A 26,191-nucleotide genomic window follows, 5' to 3' on the forward strand; every position below is an offset into this window, starting at 1 on the left:
TATCTTTTATGTCGTATATAGGAAACAGGTAGCAGAGAAGGTTAGTTTGCCTGTTCATCATTTGAAACCGGCAATAAAATACGCAAAAGTCGAGAGCAACAGAACAAGACAAAACCACGATCACAGATGATCACTCTACCTGTTTCTCCACCTTGACTACACGTCCTAACATGCTGAGGTCATCGGTTGTCTCATTCTCTGCTGTATTCTTTTCTCTGCTTCTTTTATCCGCAGTGATTTGTCCTTTCCCAAGAATTTGGTCAACACTGTAAGAGAAATTAAAAGCTGCTGTGGTTCCTGAAAATGGTGCAGTGTGGAAATGTTTGCTTTATCCAGACATTAAGGATTAAAATGATGGTACTTCAGAAGAGCACCCGAGAAAGAAACTAGACTCAATTATATAATTTAGAAAATTATAGGGAAAAAAAAAAAAAAGAGAGAGATTTTGGAGCATTTTAACATAATCTTACAGACAGCTTTTCTGTGTCAGCGCTAACTGGGGACTAGAAATTAGCCATCAACTGGGAGAGCCGGAGCTGTTCAAGAAAAGTTTGAATGTTGTGTTGAGGGATATGATTTAGCTGGGAAGTATTGGTAATGGTTGGACTGGATGATCTTCTAGGTCTTTTCCAACCTTGATAATTCTGTGATTCTGAAATTGCTGGGGAACAGACAATGCAACAGTCATTTTATTACTGCTGGGAACTGAGAACATGATTTCTCTGATCCTATACTAATATGCAGTCCCCAGTTTCTTTAATGTGAAAAGAGAATGTCTGTGGAGAAGGGAAGTTGACATAATCCTTCTGACAGCATATGCTCCTTGTTTATGAATGAACGTTTCAGATAAAGGATAACCTTTTCCATTGTTCAGGCTTTTATTTTCTGTGGGAAAATTAGATACGCTTTGCACACAGTTTAGTATCTGGGCTGTAGCATGGATGGGCAATTTGTACCCAAATATAACACAGACATGTTAAATACTATCCATATTCATTATACAGAAAATGATACAAGGTGCTTATTAAGAGCAGAAATTACTGTTTTCCTACCGTGACTGAAGACTCTTGATCCTGCACAACATGTCTAGATGACCCGCTGAATACTGTTCAATGACATCTTTCACATCATACGGGCGAAGAGTTTCCTTAAACTTCCTCTTTGCAACATGAAATTTCATAATTCTGGGGAAGAAGCATTTCACAGATTAACTTTCAAAGTGGTTATAAAGCAGTGCAATATTTTCTACTGTCAAAATATTGTCAGATGATTTCTTTTTACATTTAAGATGTTCTCAGTACAGCTTTGCAGTTTTCTGTGTTGCTTTTATGGAAATGGGATGCCCACTGAGCTGCTCTTTATGGCATGAGAAGCATGATTATTATATCGCAAATATGAAAGAACAGAAACAACACATTTGGAAAGCAAATGCCAGTGAGCAGATGACAGGGTTTATTATGATGTGCATTCAGTCGCTGTAAGAGAATAATAAAAAACAATTAAAAAAACAAACACTGTCCTGTAGTAGTGTTTTAGCGGAAAGTCGGGAAAACCCTACTTTGTATAGTTAGGTCAGATGTTATGATACATAGAGTCAGATTATTAACTTACAGCGATCCTCTATTCATTTCAGTATTATACACAAATGTGCTTCCAAATACCAGCCTTTTCTGACAACACTCAGGTTATTTCCCATCCTGGTAACTGCCAGTTAAAATGAGATTGCTTGCCACTACCACAAAGCTTGAAATATGATTCCGATTACAGAAATTAAAATGGAAAAGGCCTGTTAAGAGTAGTTCATCACCTTGACAGTTCAGGACTGATCTCCACCAAGTTTTAAATATATCAGATGATGATGCATTTTCCTTTTTTCCAATGCGAGATAGTTTTACAGACTAATAGAATTTGGTGTCTTTTGTCATCTGAAAGTCTCTGAAGGTGGGATATGGATTTTTTTTTCCTTTTAGCTGTCAGATGATGGCAGGGTGCTCTGTTCGTAACAGTGTGGCAGCACAGTCTCCTTCAATCTAGTTCTTTATTCAGGTTACCAAGCACAAAGGATGTAGTTGACACACAGGAAAGTATTGTTATTTTGTTATTATTCTCTCAGTTTAGATGGTCACCATTTTTTACCTCATACTCTTTGATAAAAGCAAAAAATACAAAACTCTTAGAAAAGCAGAGACGGTGAATTAATGGAATAAGTGAAGAAAATGTAATATATCAGAACTGCAATTTTACAAGGAAAGAGGCAGAAGACTGTTTTTTATTAATCTTAATCAATGCACACAAAAACCTTCATCACCGCTTTGCAGGTATGTAGCATCTTTTTGGTTATAAAGATTAAGAAATCAAATACAGTCCCCCAGAAGCAGCATGGTAAGTTGTAACTATGCTGTTTCTGGTTTAGGTATTTGCTCATGTGATGCCATCTAAATTAACTTCAGCAGGGTTTAGAACAGACCCTCGTTGCTTACTTCTTTTTGCTTCACAAACACACAATTTTACATAAACTATGGGGGGAAAAAAAAGCAAAAAACAAATAAAAAGCTTATAAAAGCTTATACAAAGCTGGCACTTTAAAAGCCTGTGAGTTAATTAAGAAACATAAAACATGAACTCTTTCAGCAATGGAGCCTAGCAACTGCTCTGTGGTTATTAAATTCAGTTGATTCTCCATAGTTATTTACTCTCAACTTACAAAGCTCAAATGTCTTCCAGTATCTAGAAATAACTATCTAATTGAGCTTGATAGGTTTGAACACCCATTTGGAAAAATTATTACAACTATACTGAGCGTATTCAAGAATAGCAGTTGAATTGAGAATAAAAAGCTTTCAAGCTTCCTTCATTTGTGCTTCTGGAACTAAAAAGGGGCCTACTCTGGTGTGTGGTAAAAATGAAAGTGGGCAACCTACCTGTACAAATAAAAGGGAATATGAGCAAAAAATTATTCTCTAGCCTACAAACAGCTGGGACAGAGAAAGCAATCAGAATATAGAGCATGGTGTGTCTTTTCTGGTTACACCACACGGGGGCAAAAAAGATTCGTCAGAAATGAATCGAGTCGCTATTGGCATTCCCTAACTGCTAGCACGGACCTTACAGCAGTACTTTAAAGTAAGAATGAACCCAGGAGAACAAAGCTGTGCACATATCACCGTTTTTTAAGACGTTGTTCCTATTTTTAAGTCACCGTATGATCACATGGTGGAATGTGTTGTTTCTTAACTCAAATATAATGTTCTATAAACGGTGTTCTATAAACCTGTCATGGCCATCAGTACCACTGTTTTTCTGGTGAGAATTAGCCATAAATTATAGCCTTTTCCAACGATGCATCCAGAAAGAGAAAAGATTCTTTTGTGTTGAGTTAGACCAACACATCCTGTTAATTGCTAGAATACCAATTTTTGTTGGACCTTCATGATTGGCATCACTGACAGAATTACAGTGCTTTCTGGATTTGCAATTTGCATATGTTTCCTTGCATTTGTTGCGTTTTCTTTTCCTTTCATGTCACCCCTTGCATCATTGAAAGGTATTATACTTACCATCAAGTGCACTGAGACGGGCACCCAGTCATAACATCTCTAACCATCCCTGAAGCCCTGCCATATATGCATGCTGTTTCTTGAGCCTGTATCCTGTCAGCATTGCCACCGTGTCAGGAAGAAATGGGGCATCACTGCACTGGGATTTCAGGCAAACTCATACACAGGTCTTGCCATAAGGATTAAATTTGGGTAGGTCATTCTGCCTGTGTCTAGATGAAGTACCTACAGTTTGCTCATTCTCTACATCAGGAAAACAGCTACACACTGTTTGGCTGTGCCAATTCTTCCATCCCACTATCCTTAGCTTGCTAGAAAACTTTAAACTGCAACATGAAGGAGATATTTGGATCCAATACAGAGAAGATAAAATAGTCAAAGGTGGTGAAGAGTTAGACTCACTATGTGTCTTCTGGGTCAATACTGTCTCCTCTCTGGAGCCTTAACTTGTACTAACCCATTGCCTAGGAGCCAAAGACATTGCTTTCTCCTGAGCTCAATGCTGTAATACCCAAAGACTCAACAATGGCCCTTGCTGAAACCCTGAACCACATCTGTGCAGAAAATACACAAAGCATTGGGACCGAAAAGAAGCAGAGGATTCTGAAACAACAACATGTAACCAATTCATAAGGACTTTTTTTAGGGGTAGCAGAAACATTTCCAAGACCCTAGATACATGGAAAATCATATTTTCCTTCTTTGACTATTAAATATGTATGACTATTCATTCAGCTGCACAGCTTATCAGCTCAGGAATTCTCATGTTTCATTATATTTAGCTAAATATATTATTATTTCCTATTAACAATAAATGAAAATACATCCGTGCAATCACTACCGTTAAAGAGAGAAAAGACCTCTCAGGTCAACAAGTTCCTCTTCCTGCCCTTGCAGTTATTCCCTACTGCCTATTTATTTATTCTTTCTAGTTTTGTGTTTCATAAATAATACAATAATGTCATAATTTCTGGTGTTCTGTATTACAGATCTTAGTGCCTTATGCTATGAAAAATGATCAGATTTTACCATATATGGAAACAAATTATCTTAGTCTCTCTTCTATACTTGTGAACTAATTGTGAACTAACAGTAAGAGCTGAGTCTCCAGCAGCTCTGACTGCAGGATATGAACAGCTTTTTGTTCACAGCAAGGCTTCAGCCAGTTGATTAGTGCAACAAAACCTGCTGACACAGAAGCTAGCTAGCAAGAACTGCTTTTGTGAGCTGCTCTTGGAGGCCAGCTTGTATCTGCAGGGAGCAGGACTCTTGCTGGCCTGGAGTTAGATGCATCTCTCCACACTACTCCTCTAACATTTGCAAATGCACAGAGCAGTTTTTCCTTACTTTCCTTACTGTCTCTGGTTGGAGGCAAACAGAGAGTTTGGAGGAAAGGGGATGGAAGGGGTGGCACAAAATCTGGACAGGGAAGGCTCAGCTGGGCACCTATGAAAGGAGGTGGGCAGCTTGAAAGGTTATGGGCAGGTCTTCAGTAGGACTGCCTGGGAGTCCTGTTTTCTGAAGATGATGGAGCCGGAATGGATTCTGCTGTGTGTTGTTAAGGTCTTTTGTATCCTATTGATTGAAGCTATTCAAGTACCTTCTGTCCTCATCTGCTCCTGTATGCCAGCGTGAAAGGAAAGCTTCCACCCTCCCCTGTTCCTTTGCAATTCAAAGCCGATGCTAAAAACAAACTTCAAAATGAGGGACAAAGTTTCCATATGGACAGATGCTATCATCTTGAAATTCTACAGTTACTATGTAGTGTCTCAGATCCTTCTTCAGATGTTTGCATAGATCCCAGTGTAGTCAGGTAACAGACACTCTGAATAATAAGAAAGAGGAGTATCAGCTATCTGACGAACTGAATTATCAGTCTCTTGAATTTGGGAGGTTAAGGTACAGCATTTAACAAAAGTCCGAAGATCATTGCATATTATGCTTTTAAATACCTCACATAAAGATGTCATAAGTAATAACTGAAGAAAGATGTATATGATGTTTACAATATGGTGATATACTAACATTTGCAGGGAGAAATGGAACAGATTCTTAGCCAACTGATATCAAGTGGAAATGCAAAAGCATTCTCAGCTTCATTGATGAAGTGAGTTGTTCCTTAGTAAGCTGAATAGTGCATGTCTGAAACAATGAGACTGTTGCATCTTTGATATTTTTAGAAGATTTCTTTAGATGACCCTGTGGAGGAAGTTGGCCAGCGATGACCTTTGAATTCCATTAGAGCTGATAACTACCAAGAGTATGAACAATCTGCTTTGGGCGTCCCTGCCTGAGCAGAACTTGAACCAGATGGACCCAGAGGTCTCTGCCAACCTCAGTTATTCTGAGATTTTGTGAAAAGATGCAGGTGATGCATGGAAAACAACTCAGCGGTGCCCTTAAAAATAAGCCCTATCAATTCAGCTAGCACTAAAATATCAAGTCTTAAAGAATTTGGACAGTAGTTAGAATGAGATGGCCATTAGTATCACCTGCCAGTACAGGTAACAGTGGCAAGGTGTGCTTGGAGCCAGGATTCAACTAGCCTGTTTAAAATGCAACATCCCAAACAAGCATCTTTGGCACCAGAGCAAAAACATATGCTGACTGTTCCTAATTTGAGCATTTTCCATTCAAAGGAACAGGTCTGCCTTGTAGCTGAATGTCCACAGTATATAAGGATTTATGTCACCTGCTGAAATACTGTTGACAAGAGACGGTTCACAGCAGTGACATTTAAGTAGCCCGTTGTAGTGGCTGTGGGCATGGAACTGGTATCTGACACGTTCTGTGAGGTCATTTCCAGGCAGATTGGAAAGATGGTAGGAACAGACATCTGCAAGTGATCTGTCAAGCTGCCTTGGCTTGCAGAAGAGAATTAGAAACTGCCTTACTAGTTATCTGTCTACACTGGCAATCAGTGGAAAAAGGGGAAGGAAATACAAGCAGCTTGTGCAGGTTCCCATCCTATAAATTATTTGATAAAGAGCTTGAATTCATTCCTACAGCACTGGGAGAAGAATCCCCCTTTAGGAAAACAACACCTTTACATACTTTTTTTTTGCAGAAACCCCCTTTGGCTGGTGCCTGCTTCCTAGAGAAGAGCACAAGTGTGATATAGGGCCCAGGGGGCAACCCCCAGCCATAGCATCAGGTTTGCTGCTGGCAGAGAGGGGATGACAGAGCTCTCTTTGCTCATCAGTTTACTGTTTATGGTGGCAGGTTTGCCTGTCAGGAATTTCACTTCAAAATATTCAGTACAAGAGCTTTGGCAGTCTCTGGAGGGTGAATACTAAATATAAGCATTCAATACTGGTAATTATATAAGTTTCAATGTAGTTTTCTACTTTCTTGGAAAAGAAGGTAACGATTAGTTTTAAATCACTGGGGTTGTATTTACTTCAGTGGCAGGCAAGGTTTTGGGCAACTGAATGAATGCAATTATTCTGCTGGTATGAGAAGAAAGTTGCAGTAAAAGCCAGATGGCAGTTTCAGGAATATGGAAATGCAATAAAAATGTAAACTTTTGAAGGAAGTAACGTTTCCGAGCACAGTGATATACATTCAATAAAGCTATATCAACATTAAATACAATAGTTTGAATTACAGGAAATATACTAGAAACCAGCACTCATTACTCTCTTTCTTTTCTTAGCCAAACCACACAATACTTTTGGAAACTGAAAAATTGATAATGGAAAAAAGTGATGATGAGAAACGATGAGTAAACCATATTAGCATTAGTTATGTCACAAATGTGTAATAATTTCAACTAATTAACACGTGATTATTTAGTGTCTTAACTACAGAAATCTGAAATATTTATTCACTCGGTATTTTTTACTCACCTGATTGCTCTGATGACAGTTTTAAGAGCAGGAGTGAGATCTTCTACTGACACATCACACTGGCACCCTTTATCATCATAAACATCATCTGTTCCAAGACTGGTGTCAGCTACAAAATACAAGAGCAGACCAAACAAAAAGCATTTAAAAATGTCTTCCTTAGGGTTTTCTAGCTGCCTGCACAGTCATACTGCAAAAAATAGGGGCTACAAATCAAGTATTAAAAAGCTTCATCAGTTTATGAACGGTATGATGTACTTGTCTGCATTTAGGCTTGTGTCATAGAAGGACCGGGCAGTCCCCAGTGAAAATGATAAAACTCAGAAGGGAAGAAAGCCCTGTTATTTTTCATACAAATGAACAGTGAGTTTCAGTATGTCGCATTCTGACGTCTCAGTGTTTTTAATCACATTCACTGTCTTAAGGGAAAGTGGTAAGTTAACAGATATAAATCAAAGAAGCAGAAGATGCTGAAGTTATATTAAATTGTTTTTTTTTAAATTTTTTTATTTTTTTTTACCACCACAAATGAACTTTTAAGACAAAGGATCTGTTTCATTTATTAAGAAGGCTGTGCAATGATGCAATACTCCATTACAGGTAAAAAATAAACCAAGTATCTTTTTGCCAGAAATGAATAGAGAATGGCACTCATCACGGATCATCTGCCCCCTTCAGCTTCATAGGCATGTAGATTCTGCAGTGTTCTTTTGCAACAGCCACTCAAGTTAATATATTTCTTTGCCTGAACAAGATAGATCCTCTGTTCTTTCCTAACATCGCCCCTGCAGGGTTACCATTTGTGAATCAATTAGAAATCTCAGAAGGGCTCAGTGTATCTCAGTACTCAAGGAAAAAAGGGGAGGATGCAGGACCAAGATGGTTTACGAACTCCCAGTGTGCAGGAATGGCAATGGAGGAAGGAAGGCAGGATGTCCATGTCAGACATATATACTGAATGACAGAGGAAACCTGTCTTGAGGGTAGGTGTTTTTCCTCCCCAAACGGTCTCTCATCACCTGCATAAAGACCAAGTGCCCAGGTGAAAAATTTCAGAAGGTAAGAGCATTTTAACACCTCAGTGCCTCTACTTAGAAGAGAATGAAAAATGAAAGAATAACGTATGAAATACAGAAAAAAGAATGGGATTCGTTATTCCGTAATAACAAAGGAGATTTCTTTACAGTCTTATGTCCCTACCTATATTCATGCTATTATTTAAAACAGAGGCTCAAAAACACTGCAAGTTAGATATTTCAGATGACTCCGCCGTAATCAATTTTGATCCACAATCAGACAAAAACAGGACATTTTCACAAGTTCCCTTTTCACAATGACCGTAAATTAAAGATGAAAAATATTCTTTATCATGCTGAAACGCGCAGAAATTTCATGTCATCTTTTAAATCTAATCAGAATACTATCTTAGAATAAACAGCATTCTACTAGGCTGCATTTTCTGGAACCGCTATTGCTGCATTGTCTTTGCAGATTAAATATTTGGCCACAATAATTTGTTTTGATGAGATATGACCTTAAAAGTTATGCACTAAAATATTAGAAGAGTCCTTAAAATCTAAAGGTCATTAGTTCAAAGAACATTTTTGGACAGAAGCTGAAAAATAAGTTTGTGGTATTTTTTAATTCCTCACAAGACCTTAACCTTCTGTTGCGGTAGTTTCGTTGTTGGCACTGTTCTGACAGGAAACAATAGCACAAATCACTTCCATGCTTTCTGTGATTCATGAACTAAAACTACCCCTGATCAAACTTAAGAGCATCCATGGGACAGTTTTTAGCATTGAACAGAAAGTGGGATATACAAAACAAGTGATTTGGTTAAGGCCATGTACCTGTGGCAAAGCAGAGCCTACTGTGCCTAGTTCATTAGCCTCTAGAATACATATTTCCTTTTTTGACTGTTGCTGAACTGTTATATTCATGACGAACATCTACCATAACTGTAAAGAACAAAAAATGTATCTGTGACAGATCAACTTAACATAACAGGGATGGTTTATAGCCAAGGTAATAGCGTCTTCAATCACACTCAGTGTGCAATCAAATGGAACCTTGAAAAGGTTCAGTTTTACATCATAAAAATGAAGTTTTCATCCACAACTGGTATCTTACCTTTCTTCCTACTGTTGCAAGCCAAGCCTTCAGCCTTCAGTGATGTTAAGAGTGCTTTTAACTGGCTTTACACAAGCTTTACTATTGCTTATCTTACAGACAAAATACATATGTCTCTCCACTGCTCCGGCCTAAGTAATATTTAGATTTCAGTCTAAAAACTATAGTTAGCTAAAATAAATTATGTAATTAGGTTTTTTTGGGTATGCACAGAATTTAAACTGCATTCCCAAAGGTGTTGAGTATATCATGACACTAACTTTCTTTGATAGGTGGATGGTTGGACTGGATGATCCTGTAGGTCTTTTCCAACCTTGGTGTTTCTGTGATTCTAGGTGTCATGTCTGATTAGTCTCTCCAGTCCTCCCAGTGCTGAAATCTCCCAGCTCATCCCTAAATTCCATATGAAAAGTTGAGTTCTGTACATTTCTGATATTTCCAGTGGCTGTCTAAGGTGTAAACAAAATCAGTTACTCTAGTGTAAATTAGGGATAATTTTGCTAAGGTCAGAAGAGCTCCAGCCATGTAATCCCTGTGAAACAGGAGACTCCAACTTGAAAGTTTAAAATAAACATGTTTCTATATGATTATCTCACTGATACAGTTCCTGGGTCCTCTGCCAAGTGCAGTGTCATTAATAAAAGGTCCTCCTTAATGCAGCATAGCTTTGCAGAACTGTTCTTAGAACAGTATGGTGCAATTAGAGTTTCATGTTGCTCTCATGTGGATACAAAAATCAGCAAAATCTTTAAACAGACGCTGGAAAATTCTTATAAATTTAAGCCAGCTTTAAGAAGAGATACTGCTCCTAATAAATCACCTTCCTTTTTTGTTTTTGCTTTCTAATATTCCCACTGTCATGAATTTCCTCTATTATAGCAGGCGCTCAGTACTACATGTCAATAAAACTCGAGAAAAGCTATAAACCTTATTTGATTCATATGGGAAACATTCACGTTTCTTTTTAATACTAAGCAGACTTGGGAAAAGGTTTGAGAAATACATAGTAAGAATCTGGAGAAAAAAAAAAAAATCCAGCTTAAAAAGCCACTGAACTCGAAGTTCACATTCTGATGAATTTTTCCAGTTGAAGCTCATGTTGTGTACGACATAGTTATGAGGTGAGATGTTCTTGTATCACTTCTGTTCCTCTCAAGTTCATCCTTGAGGTCGGGGCCAGCTTGGCCCCTGCAATGGCTCCAGCCGTTAAAATCACTGCCAGTTCCCAGACAGTATTAAGCTACGGCCTCTGACAAGCCCTGCTCTGTGCCGCCTCCTGTTCTCAGGGAGGTTCCTACCTACCAGTAACTGGGCAGGCAGGCCCTTCAGTGCCAGCTCACATTTAGTTCTACACACTCCTGCTCCTTATTCCATCTCTGTAGCCTTTAGCTGTGTCTCCTGCTCCCTATTGGGGTCCATGCATGGTCCAGGTCTCCCTAGGATTAGCAACAGCTTGGCTTTTTCTCCAGAAGCCCCTACCACTAGGTAAAAAGCCTTCCAAATCTGCTGCTTGGGCAGCAGAATCTGGCCTTGACAATTTCTCTTAGTACAGCATTCAGACATACTCCTGGAATTCTACCTAAGAAGAGTTTTCAGTCAGTTGGACAACTCAGAAACAGTTCCTCTTTTCTAATACCACCATCTTTACAATTTAAGATGTCTTCTGATTCTAAGCTTCAGTCTGTCTGTGTAAGTATTTAAACTGGTATCTGTTTCACAACTCATTGGCCAGCTGTGAATATCTTACAGTCTGCAGTGTTATTTGGGTCACTGTCTTGTCTTTGCCTCTTATTAATTTCTTCCTTTCTTCCTTAACAGCATTAAAGTCATTAAAATTATATGGATATTTCCCAGTTTGTCACAGTGTTTATGCATTCTTCTTGCAAACTCGTCAGTTATGATCATCCCAAATGAACTGAATAAAAATTACACTGTTCTGTAACCTTATATGTCACTAACAAAAAAATTACGAGTATGTTGCTGCGTTTCATATGACTCTGCGCAGAAGTTATGTGCAAGATTTGATTTATTATCTGCATGTATCAAACATCCTTTCATCATAATTGGGAAAACTGTACCACTGTTCTGATCCCCCTCATAGCTTCGTGCTCTCAATGTCAGTAATATTTGAGCAATTATGTGCCCGTTGAACAGAACAGGAAATATTTTCTACTCCCGTCTTTAATTTGTTTTCTGGAACTGTCATATGTGAACATCAACAGTCCAACTCTAATAAATGCCTGTGCAGACACCATGAATAGCCCTATGGTAATGCTCTCAACACCGTCAGCACTGTATTGATCCCAACACAGACCCTTTCATTAGTTTTTTCAAAGCCTACAGATGTGCTTCAGCCTTCTTGTGAGTCTGCAGGAGATGGCTCAGGCTGTTTGTGTGGGTGATCTAAGTGATTTTGTTGAGGTTAAGTACTCACCTCTTAGACAAGGCAAAATATGAATAGGTGCCCAAGGTCGAGAGTGTGCAGATGACCCTCAATTATTCGTTACGGCACAGTCTTACTTCAACTTGGTTAAAAAAAAAAAGCAAAAAAGCACTGATTTGAAAAAAAAACACCTGAATTATTTTTATTTTCATGCATGGCTTCAAGTGAAAAATAGCTGGTGGCCTAATTTTCACAGATGGCTGAGTTACAGCAAGCCATACTTGCCCAGAGAGGTTGTGGATTCCCCGTCCCTGGAGGTGTTCAAAGCCAGGTTGGATGGGGTCCTGGGCAGCCTGGTCTAGTATTAGATATGGAGGTTGGCGGCCCTGCCTGTGACAGAGGGTTGGAGCTTCAAGGGTGATCCTTGAGGTCCCTTCCAACCCATTCTATGATTCTGTGATTCTTTGATACTTTATAACTAATGTTGGAAATCCAGAACTCAACATAGGAATTGAGGTTCAAACAACCCATAACTGTTGAGATTGGAAGGGACAGCTGGAGGTACAAGCCCCTTGTTAAAGCCTAGAATGCCCATAAAGTAGGGGCACTTCACTTTACACTGCCTTTGAAGTAGCATTCTTTACCAGCAGTACTTGCTGTGAAAAGTTAGGTTTTTAGCCCATATTCTCTAAAATATTGTGATATCCTCAATTTTTAGTATTTCCACAAATGTCACAATGCATGGAATGTTTCACAAAATCTCAATTACTTCTTCCCTTAAAAAACCACCCTAGCTATAGGCACCTTCAGGTTCTATATTCACACAGTTAATATAATTTCCCTTAATCAAAATCAAATGTGACTCAGCCTAGTAACTTTGTTTAAATGTTTCATAAAGCTTCTCAGTTCTTTGCCGGCTCTCATTATTTTCCTGTTTGTTGCAGCACGAACACAAACTTCCATCACTACCCTTAGAAGTGATGCTCTTTCAAATTTTCCTTTGCATCAACAAGCTGACTCTCTTTCAAAAAATAGTTCACATAAATCATTTCACCGTGATTGCTTGCTAAGCTCTGTAGGAAACTGAAAAAAGCAACACTAATTGGGATGGAACTTAATCACTCACTTAACGATAAGAATGCCCAAAGCTTCCCCGAACAGGGAAAGGCAGCAGCACATGTTTACATGCTTTTCAGAGCAGAAGCCAAAAAAAAAGAAAAAAAAAAAAAAAAAAAAAAAAAAAAAAAAAGAGGCCCAAGGGAGTGAATCATGCATTTATTTTCTTGATCCCTGGAAATAAATAATAAAAAATAATGAGAAAGCTTTCTTCTAATCGTTAAAGAAGGAAGGAGGCAGGACAAGTAAGCTCCCGTGGTTTGCTCTTCACTTTTACTGTTTAATACTTCTCTAAAAAAGACACAAAAACCCTGGTAGTATAAAATGGTTTTCAAGTGGAGAAATTAAGGAAGAAGGAGCAAAGATGACGACATTTGAAGACATCTGAAACTGATGCCTCCTTGAAGGAGGAGAGCAGCATCACTGCACCAGATTTAAAGAACTCCCTCTGCCTCACGCACATCCTAAGCCTCAACCCTACACAGTATCCATGTGGAGTGCAGCAGTGCTATAGGCATAACTCATCTCTTCCTTCTTTCTCTTCCTATTAAAGAGGCAAAGATTTCCAGACAAGGGGCAGATAAAGATATCAGAACTGGAATTCAGTAGCTGTAGTGCAATAGGAAGTTTTACCAGTATAGCAGCATAAAACATTTACCCAGCAAACATTATATCAGTGAAAGGATTTCTAGTAACCCTCGTATTTGGCAAAAACAGAAGTTAGGATTTTTAGAACATTTTTTTAACACACAATTTGAGTATAGTTATTTAGACGCCGAAACTCCTACACCTCTGTAAATACAATTTTTAAGGCCAGAAACCTAATTTATATCTGTTACCATATAATGCATACAAGTTCCAAATAGCTAAAATTCTAACATTCCCTGCTAGCAGTTCTTAACTATCTTTAGCTATTATTTAACTTCTCAGAAATTTTGTGCACTGGCGATATTGCATGGAACAGCTCCCACAGCTTAATTAAAAAGGAGTCCTGTTCATTTTGAGTGATGATATGGAGAACCAGGAGACCTCTAAAAGACAATTCATTATATACATAACAATTCTGCAGTTAAAATTGCTGATCTTATTATAAACAGTGGCACGCTAGCCAGCAATTTTAGAATGCCATATGAGAAGAGAAAGAAAAGTGTAGGTTTCTCTCACATATACAAATGACTGTAGTTTTTTAGACACAGAATTGTAGGGGCTGGAAGGGACCTTTAGAGATCATCCTGCCTAACCCCCCTGCCAAAGCAGGCTCCCTACACCAGGTTGCACAGGTAGGTGTCCAGGCAGGTCTTGAACATCTCCAGAGAAGGAGACTCCACACCCTCTCTGTGCAGCCTGTTGCAGTACTCCATCATAGCACTGGACACAGTTCTCTGACATTTTATGTACAGTGCACACAAGAAGTTATATTTCTATATATGATAAGACCTACAATTGCGGGCTAATGAGTTTAATATCATGCCTAATTTCCTATCTCTTTGCATGTCATTGTAGAACAAAGTCCAATAGTCCAGAAGTCCTAACACAGGTCCTGGGAGATGAGATTGCTAATCACCACCTGTTTATCATGACCACACTTGAGCACTCAGTTCAGGTTGTAAAGGTGTATGGCAGGCTACTCATCACATATGATGGAGAACTTTGGCAGGAATAGAATAAAATAAAGTAATTGCTCAAAATGTATGGACTCAGAGCTTAGATCTCACTGCTAGATTATTTTATAGGATATTCCTAATTAATTACAATTGCAACTGTAATGAATGAGAGCTCTATCATGCAGTTAAATGATCAGAAGAAAATAAATCTACCACCCAGCACCAATTGATATACTGCAAATAAAATGCTATTTTGTCACATCATGTGTTGTACAAATAGAGCAGCTTGGTTTTCGCATAATGCAGCTTCATTTTGAATAAGCAGATTTAAGCTAAAGGAGGTATAGAAGCAACTAAAAGAAGGACCTTTGCCACCTCAAGTGAACCATGTACGAGGTCAAGATGTTTGTGCTACTGGAAGGAAAGCCTGTCATTTTTGCAATACATAAATTATACAGTAGTAACTGAGGACACGGGGGCTGAAATGCACAGTTGCATTCTTTCCGTGGTTCTTGTAATATACTCTACCCTGTGGATTTTGAGCAAGTACTCTGTAGGGAGTGAAAGGCTAGAGGTCATACAAGCATATAATGTTCAGGGATACTGCAGAAATCAAATAATCCCTTAGAGAGTCCTTTTTAATTAATCAAATGAAAAATGTTTGCAATATCTCTGGTGCTGAACACTTTTGATGCTTTATTCAAACAGCCACACAACATCTGTAGCATACAGCAAATGCACAATAACCATCATGGGACAGTGGCGTACAAGTACAGAAGGGCACTTTTGTCCCTTCTTAAGGACTGCATGCCCAACATAATATCAGCTCATTCCTTAAGCTCTGGCCATGCAAGACTGGAGTAGGATTAAAGCAGAAGACAGTTCTGCTCCTCACAGAAAGACGCAAGCAGAAGAAAAGCTCAACTATATGTTTGGAAAGGGGAGTGCTCCCCACAGCAGTGCCTGGTGTACTGGGGGCTGTTCCCCATTGACAGATTAGCTGGGGTCTCTGTTTAGGTGTGTAGGGTTATAAGCCATGCTGTATGAGCAGGATATGGCGACAGGAGTGGGTCATGTGGGTCAGGGCTCAGCCAAGGCTTCTGAACTCACTGGGGTAAGCTGCAGGAGCACCCCTGCAGCACAGCAGCTCTTGTGAGAGTGCTTTGTCTGGCATGACCCTATTAGCCTGTTGTCTACCTCTTCACCACTTGGTAAAATATTCTCAGATGATTTTTGTTATCATTTCAAGCTCACGTTTTATGAAACCTGACTATTTAGTACTCCCAAATCCTTCACAGATTTAGTGGTGAAGATTTCCATTAGATCTGCTTGGAGGTGATAATTCCCTTCTAAACTGATAACAGGGATTGGAAATGCAGCATCCTAGCACCTTTAATAATTTTTGCAGGGTCTCATCTCCAGCAAGAGTTCTGGCAGCTGCAAGGCACATTTCACTGGAGACTGGATGTATTTTTAAAATCAGATTACATAAGTCTTAGTTTTCAATTTAGCTCCCCTGCACTGTTGTTAAATGCTCTGGAGTGTCTGCAGCCATGCCACCAAGGCTCTCTCCAGCCATCAAAGCTCTCTCAGGTTTGGATTCAATTTGCAAATGCACATATGTAGCTGAAATAATTGCTGCAGTTGCCAGGCCCACTTTGGCAAGAGCAATAGAAGGTTTACAGGCAGTTTCAGAGGGCTGTCACTACCCATAATTAAAGGCATTTCTGCAGCAGTTTCGGTCATGCTGCTCCAGGTCTCCCACACCAAAATGCCCCTTAGAACATGCCTGTGACCAGCTGAAGCGTTCTGCTTTACTGCCGAGAAACCCTTCTTCTATGGTTTTAATATGCAGCAGGGGAGTGTTCGTAAGCTTTTGTTAACACATGGTGTAAGAGAAAAGCTATTACATTTTCAGTCGTGTTATCCAATTGCTGCCTCTGTAAGCTCCTGTCTGGATTACAAACCTTTTACACTACATTTTCTAACTGCTCATGTTTAGCTTTTTCTAGCAGTCTTCTTCTGATTGTTTTGGCCCAGACTCCAGCCACATCCTTTATTAGAACTTTCTCAATCCTGCCAAATCTCTCAATTGACTATCTGCCTTAGATCACTCTCACACAATTAAAGATTTCACTTCCTTTTTGAACTCCCTACATAAGTAATATTTGCTCATTTGCTTTGGTTTTTTGAAGATTTTAGCAAACTTTACCTTCATAAAGAGGGTAGTTCCTGCTGCACCTGCACTAAGTGAAGATAACTTACAACACTAAATCAGCTAAACAAAAATCAAGTAAATTATAGAACCATACCATATCCCAAATTAGAAGGGTCCTACAAGGATGACCAAGTCCAACTCCCGGCTCCAAAGAGGACCACCCAAAATCAAACTCTATGTCTGAGAGTGTAGTACAAATGCTTCTTGAACTCCAATATACTTGGTGCTATGGCCACTGCCTTTGGGAGCCTGTTCCAAACATATGAATGTCTTTTCTTTTGAAAAGCAATGTTCATAATAAGAACCTTTTATTTTTTCATTGGATTACTGATGTAACCATTTGACCCTGGACTGAGGATCCTGTACCAAATTGCCTCTGTTAGAAGGGTCTTTTGAAAGTGTCATTTCTTCTCCCCTTAAACTTACTGCAAAGGGAAAAGAAATCCCAGAAAACCAGCCACTCGAGGGTATTGTTTTGTGTACTGACTTACATCTAAGAATGGTGGCTTCTAGTTTGGCTGGAAGATCAGCAGACCAAAACAATTCTTTGGTTGCAGAATACCTCCAGAAGGGAACTGGAGGTTTTGATGACTGAGAGGTATCACTAAAATGCTGCGAATGCTGTGTTTTCAGTGAAAAAAATTCAGGAAGTACTGAACTAAATACATAAACTAAATACATAATCTCCAGATCTTTTCAAAGTGTGCCAAACTATGAAACCGATAACACAAATGGAAAGAAAAAAATAGAATGTATCAAGCTCAGTAGTGCTGCAGAGCTTTTCCTGCAGTGGACTGGGTAAAGGAGCAGGGAGCTGCCTCTCAGCAGAAAGCACAGTGGAAATTGACCTGATGAGACCAGTCCTAGAAGTACTGGACTGGGTCCCAGACTGGAAACTTGGCATTTGCCTAAAAGCTGGAGACAATGGAGGCTGTTCCTCCTGCCACAGATGAGAAATCAGTCATATCTGTTGGCTCCAGCTCATAAGGGTGGACAAGGAGCTGGAAACTGCTTACAAGGAAACAGCTTGGGCTCACCCTGGGGAGTGGGAAGATCTTTAAGGGCTTACTCATGACAGTGAAGTCTCTGTTGTTACTATCTTTTATCTACAGAAATACCCAAGGTGCCATTTATGACACCTTTTCCATCAAACAGAGACACTGAGAATGAGTGTGATCTTCTCATGCAGATGACTGCTATAAACAACAGCACACACAGGACAAACCACAGGACAATATACGTCGGAAGTATTTCTGTGACAAATGGGCTGATGAAAAAGGAAGCAGATACTTGAGCGAGGTGCAGACTGAGGGACTGGCACAGAAGGAGCTGCTGATACCCTGGGAGTATGCTAAACAAAATGCTCTCTTCTCATTTCACTTACAGTTCTGTGCAAGTTACAGGAGTTTAACCTATGAAATCAATTCTGGCTTGTATTTTTACAGATACTGGCACTAACTGATTACATGAGAAGCTTACATTTAGAGAGGGTACTTTCAGACTTGTGGTACCCTGAGCATTTCTCACTTCCCTGTTCAGAGCACTGGCATCATCACAACTCCATGACAGCCAGAAACCAGGCAGGCATCACACACTCCAGGTTATGTGGCTTCTGTGGGACATGAGCAATATCTTGTGCTCCAAAAAGGATCAGGGGTTGGTGAGCTACCTGGAGGGCTCCTTGGACACTGAACAGTGGCTGATGCTTCTCAGGAGCTCACTGTAATGCAGCCAGATTTGGGATTTGTGCATCCAAGAGCTCTCCACACAGGAGGGCTTGCCTGGAAAGATGACCTTAGAAAACACCTTTGGTTTGCCTAGTTTGTTCTTCAGGAAAGGTTTATTTACCCAGGCTTTTCCTGACAAGATGTGTTGTGCAGGACATTCTCATCTAAGCGATGGGGCATTTCAGTTCAATGGTTGTTTTGCAACCTAGGTGTTTGTGATAATGACTTCTAAAAAGGAAGTGAGCAATGAAATTACACTCTTGTCTGGACAGTTTGACCACAAATTTGGACATAACATAGGTGATAAGCATTGCAGAAGAATCTTAAAGCTGCATCTCTTTATTCTGAACGAATGATTCACAGTGTATCTTTTCCATATAGCTGACATCACTGCCTCCACTCATAGCTAGACAGTATTTCCCTTATTTTCCTCGTGAGAGACCCACAGGAAAGGACAAAATATTAATAAATAGGAAAAAAATGTAAACGTAGAAACCCACATCTAAGTCTTCTGGAGAAGGGGTCCCACCCAGAGCTGTGTGAGGACATCTTCCAGTGCAGGACACGTTTCTAAGGAGGTCGGACTCATCTGGAGCCCTTGAGTCCTGCCTGCCAGAGGGCTGCTGTAACTAGTGGCAGTGCTTTCTGGTTAGAAGAGTCAATGCCTCTGTCTTAGTAAACCTTTATAGATGAAGATCTTTGACTCAGCAGTTGCTATTTGACTGCTGGAGAGAACCTTTCCCAGCAAGGAGAGCCGAGAGGGGAAGCATTAATTTTCGCAGTGAGGCAGGGTGCAAGAAAGGCTTCCCACATCTAAAATACTCTTTAGAAGGCAATACATAAGAGCAGTAACACTATTTTTGTTTGCTAAGGCTACCTATCTCACCTTTCTGATACAACACCCCAAAGCTAAGGAGTAAAACCTAAGGCACCTGCTGGTATATGCCTTTCTGCCAGGTGATTGTACCCCTGGTGGCAATAAGAGGCCTCCTGTGAAAACCAAATGTGAGGGATGCATTTTGTCCACCTGTGATTTCCCTCTTTTCTACTGTTAACTCTTTGTGTGCCACTGAAACAAGATTCATATTTAGCATAATTGTGTCAGCATGCTGTTTGCAGTAGGCTATTGCCTTCGGGTAACCCCATCCCAATATAAAGATTCTGTCTGCTTTCCAGACATGGGTTGCATTCACCATACTCATATGCCAGAGCAGTTTGGAAAGGCTGAGAAGAGCATAATGGAAAAGGAGGCACAAAAAACTCCTACCATCAACCACAGGTTTGGGCTGTGAGCTCTTCAGCCGCAGCGATGGCCTGAAACGGGTGCGGTCATTGAAGCTCCAGCTCTTCTGGACCTTGGTGGGGCTGCCGTCAGTGGCAATGTCGGCACTCGGGGACCGGCGATCTCCGACTGATGACTGCCTGTTCTTTATGCTCTGACCCCGTGGGCTGGCCATCCGGACCCGCTCCTTGAAACTTAACTTTTGACTGTGAAGAAGAGAAATGGTTTTTATTCTTCCACTATTCTGTTTCTATCATAAGGTAACAGAATATAAACTCTAAAAATTCTCAATAGTACGAACCTTTTTCTTACACACTTCTATTTTCATTGAATATGTATAATTTGGGAATGAAAATGACTTGTAGTAATTATTATCCGGTAGAGACATAACCCAAAACAGTCTATCTTAAGTACAGAATAATCTTGTAAAGGAAATTAAAATTAACAAACAGAAACAAATTTAATACAACTATTAATACAACTATAATTAATCTCTAGGGTTTACTTTTTTATCCCTTGAATTTTAAAAAGGTTTATTCCCACTTTAATCAGCCCAGCTCAGTGCACTTCTGATGATCTCTTCAGATAGACAAGAACAAAATGTGTTCTATGATTATTGCATGCCATATAGTGTTTTCGTTTGTTGTCTGTTTTTTTAAGCAGGCAAGAATACTGTTAGTATCATCATGCGTTTTCAAGATGTGGCACCTCCAGCCTTTCATATGCGTTGTTAGTGGTCACTCATAATTTTGTGTAACAGAACTTACTAGGACAAGACAAAACCAAAATTAAGAAAACATCCATGAAAGAGAGTGATGACTGGTTAATGGAAATGTAATGTTACCCTCTGTGCTCACTGAAGTCACTGCTTGATATTAAACTGGGGCCTCATTACTTGCAGGTGCTTCTGGCACGTCAGGACAAACACTAAGGCCCAACTAAGGTCATGGTTGTGACTGCTGGGCCAAAGGTGGCCCTGTGTCCTTACAGTTGGTCAAGATTTGTTCCCTTCTGTGCTTGTATTCTTCCCCTCCAGTCATCTAAATGTGAGACATGTAGAGTTTCTACTTCTTAATACTCAAATTAAGTCTGTTTACCTTAAAACATATGATGAAATTCATGTGTTTCCCCTATCTACATGTTTATGCTTTTTCACAGCTTAGCCTTCTTGCTTTTGTCTGTTGCTTCCTGAAGCAGAAGGCACAAAGGGAAAACAGAAATGAAGTCTTACATCTGCTTTGGTACCCTTATTTTATCTGTGGGAATGGCCACTTTCATCAAGGATACTGTTTAGGCAACAGGAGAGATGAAGTGAGCAAAGAAGGAGCTGCTCATGGTATATTGTTAATGGGTCGCACAGTTGCACTGCACTGACATAAGTTTTGGAGGATGCAATGAAGACATCAAGAGCAAAGACTGTCTACTTGCAAACTATAATTGTACTTGAAGTTAAAAATCTTTCTAGTACCCTCAAGTCTTTGCACTTAACTTCTGTACACCCATAAAATATGTTTTCAAGAGAAATGAACTCTAGAGCCAATTAACTACTGCTAAAATGTACTGTGTGGTTCTTAGATGTTTAACCAACTGCACTCTGAAAATACAGAGTTAATATGTAATTATATGAGATTGAATGTAATTATAAACTTCTGTAGCTGTGAAATGTTGAGATAATCAGATATCTTTGACCATGCATGGCATAGCATTTCATTCTGAACACAAACATCACCCAGAGCAGAAAGGATGCAATTTGTAGCAGGCAAAAGCACATGCCAGAAAGCTCAGATTGAGATAAGTTTCGAGAATGCAAATACATACATAAATAAAATAAAAAAATAAATAAATAAAGGCATATCAGTAAGAAGATTACTAGGTAAACATATTTCTATACGGCATGTTGAATCTCTTGAAGGAATACCTTTCCTGTAATTTCTGAATGCAATTCCCTTCTTCCCTTTGCCCAGAGTAAGCAATTGTTGACATAAACACATGATGGTTCTGGAAACATAATCTGTTTCCACTGAAAATTGTTACCCACAGCAGTACTGTCTATATATTGTTGCAAACTCAATACAAAAGATCCACAGAAACTATTATTTGAAAGAAAAGTGAGTTCTTAAATTTAGTTCTCAATAAAAATCACATTTCATCACAGGAATTTTTTGCATTGTACAACTTCATGAAAGTAAAAAGTGGAAAATATTTGTTAGCTACATATAGTATTATAGCAACAGGATCAGCATCGACTTTCTCTTACTCCCATATGTGTCCCCTCTGTTGATGGCTCAAATTATTTCTGATATTGAAAATGAAATCAAATTATATGTACTTTTGACAAATCTTAAAGTAAAAAGCTTTCTGGACAGCTCTCTGTCTTTTATAGCTATTAAAATGAAAAAAAAAAAAAGGTAAATGAGCCATAAATAAGATCAGCGTGGACCATATAGATTTTTAACATAATCTAAGTAGCTGCAAATTGAAAATGAAAATAGTAAAATGAAAAAAGCATACACTATTATGCCAATTAATGTGTGCTAATGTAAACAATGCCTGTATTTAAATGACTTAAATGCACAAGACTATTTCATTATTAAAACTGAATGGTTTACAATGGTTACTTAACCTGAATATCTTTAGTTCTCCAAACCAAAGCAATGAGGCAATGGTGAAAGGAACAGTAGATACTTCAGCTGTACTAGAGCCATTTGTAACAGTGCAACACTGAGAATGAAAATATTAATTTAAAATCCAGACCTCACACTTAAAATCTGCTTTGTAGCAATGGCAACGTAAAGGCATGCCAAGGGCCCATGCAGAGAATGCTGCATCATGAAGAGAAACAGAGCTTCTGAAGGAAGCCTGCTTTGGAAACTGTTTTACGTCTTGAGAGTTTCTCCAAAGACACTGGTTATAGGAGTTCTTTGCTCTTGGATCCCTGTTCCTATTTTGAGACTGGTGGGAAATGTTCCTAGAGCCACCGGGTCCTACTCAGCACAGGAGTAAACCGTATGACTTTCAGCAGGGGAGAACCCATGTCTAGAATAATAATAATAAATAAGGTATCATTTAGAAATACCTGAATTAACTGCATTTTTGGGGCATGCTGAGAAGGGTTTTTACCCACAGTGACATCCCTTCCCTTTATAGGCTCTGGACTCTCAACAATCTGTTGTAGTAGTGGTGGGGATAGCATTAGAGATAGACACTGGAGATAATCTTATGCCCTTGCAATCAGTTTGGGGCATTCTACGCTTGAGTTAGTGGCCACTGAAGCCTTAAAGCTCTGTACTCTGTTTTAATGATGTTTGTATTAGTGCTGTCCAATGCCCTGCTACAAATTCTTCATATATTACAGAATTTAGCCTGTTCTATTTTTTTTTTTTCTTTCCTCTTTATGAGAAATCCAAAGAAAATTCTTTGAATTAATGTACACCTGCCAATGCCCCTTGGAAATCCACATATCTTGTTAATTACTTCCAAAGTTTAACTTGAATGCTACTCCAAAAGGCAAGAACTATTAGGAGGAATTGGTAAAATAGGTGTGTAAATGCTTTCTGAAATTACACAGGATCCTGTATCAGACTTAAATGACAAAGGTCAGAGAGAAATCCAGCTATTTCCAATTATCTATCTCCATATTCCTTTAGATATGTGTCTGTCCATCATTTCTTGTGATTATGTGATTGATTATTTATTCCTGTTGGCTTATATATATATCAGCTTTCTATTGCAATCTTCCATGGCAGTGGTAATGCCTCTGGTCTCCTCTATACTTGCAGGCTGCAATCTGTGGATACTTTCATATAAGTAAAGCTGATGCTTTGAAGCAAGAAGCTTTGAAGTAGTGGAGCTACAACTGAAACCTCTGGAAAAAAATGCAAGTGATTTTTCTTTTTTCTTCTGAAGGATTAGTTGCAGAATTTTACCATTCATTTGTCTTGTCAGTACATGGATGAGCCATTCACCTCCCTGCAATAGCAAAGGACTTTGCAGCTCTTCCTTTTCAAATTCTTTTCCATCATAGGAATACGTGTTTCAAGACACTAGAGGTCACTGTAGCTTCATCGCATCGGGAACAAACGGTTCTTTGGTGCACCAAATTACTCGACTTAAGATTTTAACTGATAAATGTCAACAAATGCTTGCTTTTCTCTCCTGCACTCACAGTTTTCTCTGCCTTCTGTTAAGCATCTTACTATAATTTTTGGTTAATGGGACATCACTCTGCCTCCCTGTCCTGATCCCCTGTTTCTCTATCTTCTTACATTTCTGGGTGTTTCTACCCCTACACTTCTACCTCTGCCCCATACCAGCCTCCGACCTGCAGCACTGCTGTTTTCCACTAGTCAAAATCTGTGCTTCACGTCTCAGCTTTTCACACCGAGCAGGCAGGTGGAAATGGAAATAGGAACAAATTGAAATTAATCAGAAGTAACTGTAAGGCCTGAGGGTGAGAGAGAATGCTTTGAATCTGGAGTTGAGACAGAAACTCAAGCTGACAAAAGCTATCGCCCATGAAAAATAACTGCAATTAGAAGTGTGTGTTGATTTGTTGTAGTTAACTTCCAATTAATACAGATGTTGATTCTTCCCAAGCTATAGATCTTACAGAAATTAAGCTAAGTTGAACAAAAGCTAATGTGGTGAGTAGTACAATAAGGTCCAGTGTTCAAGTGTTCAAGAATTCTCCACCAGTCTTATTCTAGGAGCCTGAATCCAAGAAACACAGTGCTGTATCTCATACCTTGCCTTCAATGAATAGTAACAAGAATTTCAAGGACATAATGTCTTATTGTTCAATTGTCAAGCAAAAAAAAAAAAAAATCCAAACAAAAAGTCAGGGCTTTGTGAATTTCCTTTGTCAAAACACTTTCTGGATGAAGAGTATATATATATATTTTTCTTCATTTTCTATCATCAGTTTGTACTTGTGTTGTATTATAAATTACTTTTTAAAAGTAAGAAAGATTGTAATGTGCTTTAGGTATAAACTGTGTCATCCTCTAAGATCCATCCATCTAGAAAACACCATTGCTAGTTAGAAACAGTTTCAACAGAATTCAACTGAAGCAAATGGTTTGTTTGACATGCATTTCTCCACCATCTGGTATCGGATGCAGGCACAGCTTCCACAGACTGTGTCCAAGGGGATTCTTCTCAATAACGATTACACACTTGAATTGTTGATATTGACCAGTCCGTTATGTCTCATTTTTCCTCACTGGTTATTCAGCGGAGAACTCAACTGTCATGAGTGTAAAAATCCTCTTGGACTGGGGGGAAAATGTCTTTATCTAAATGCTCAAAAATTGTATAGATCTCTACAGGGTGACACATTCCAAAAGTTCAAGTCTCAGGCAGAAAAGGGAATCTGCGTGTTGGCAAACCATGGCGTGCTGCACACTGCAACTGTATGAGTTTCAAATTACTGGAATTATTGCTGTTGTATTAATGTCATTGCAGGCAACAAGCAGCAAGAGGACTTACAAGCACTTAGAAAATAAATAAATAAGGAAACACCTTCTGGAGAAGTAAGGAATTTTAAAGCACTAAGGAGTGGAAAATAAATGAATCATGCACCTGATGTTAGTTGGCATTCTCAAACATCATATGAAGAGGCAGGATGCTGAATACCTATGTTTCCGAGGGGTGTACATCCCGAAGAGCTTCTGTTTATTACTACAAAGCTTACTAGGAGTGAGGGGAGATAGAGGACCATGTTACTAAGCATTCCACTGCTTGGTGAGGGGTTAGGCTTTCCACCTCAAGTCAGATTCTTCATCACTCGCAATTCCTTTCTCAAAAAGCGCATGCAGAGATAATAATTTACATTACTTCTACTTTGAGAAATAACTATGATTTAGTAGATGAAGAGAATTCCAGCATATAATTTACATGCTTCTTTCAGAGTAGGGATGACTTTTTTACCCCAAGCTCCTATGCTTGTAACTCTTTGTATTGAGACTCACTATTTACAAAGCTAAGTGAAGCCTACAACTGACAGGTGAAATTCATTCTTTGCAGATGCCTGAAGTACATCCTACACACAGCATAAGACTGTTTATGCTCTCAAGATGCTATAAGACTCCTTGGTCTTGACTGCATTCCTTGTATAGGAAGTATTTCAGCTGCAGTGTATAACTGAATAGAAATAAATACTATTCATGCTCAGTGTGTATTTATAGATAATTTAACGTAAAGCTTTCTAAACAGCTTGCAGAACTAGCACTGCTTTACACATATATCTCAGTTTACACTACACATTGACCAGAAAGGTTATCAAACCTTTCTTCTGATAAGCGATTAACTAGAATACATATGTA

At 39.1% G+C, this 26,191-nt stretch overlaps 1 protein-coding gene across 2 annotated transcripts in view; it reads right to left on the bottom strand.

Moving 5' to 3' along the window:
• Positions 1 to 26,191, bottom strand: part of KCNQ5 (potassium voltage-gated channel subfamily Q member 5) — a 244,582-nt gene that overhangs the window by 5,909 nt on the left and 212,482 nt on the right. The window contains exons 10-14 of one of the 2 annotated variants that reach the window (XM_015859067.2): positions 25,503 to 25,559; positions 19,854 to 20,074; positions 7,406 to 7,514; positions 1,053 to 1,184; positions 140 to 266 (exon numbers count right to left, since the gene is read on the bottom strand). In XM_015859067.2, the coding sequence (XP_015714553.1) occupies positions 140 to 266; positions 1,053 to 1,184; positions 7,406 to 7,514; positions 19,854 to 20,074; positions 25,503 to 25,559 (646 nt within the window). The remainder of the gene's footprint in view (positions 1 to 139; positions 267 to 1,052; positions 1,185 to 7,405; positions 7,515 to 19,853; positions 20,075 to 25,502; positions 25,560 to 26,191) is intronic. The other variant, XM_015859068.2, reaches the window with a different exon arrangement.

Source organism: Coturnix japonica, chromosome 3 (genome assembly GCF_001577835.2).
Source record: "Coturnix japonica isolate 7356 chromosome 3, Coturnix japonica 2.1, whole genome shotgun sequence".
Classification (NCBI taxonomy): domain Eukaryota; kingdom Metazoa; phylum Chordata; class Aves; order Galliformes; family Phasianidae; genus Coturnix; species Coturnix japonica.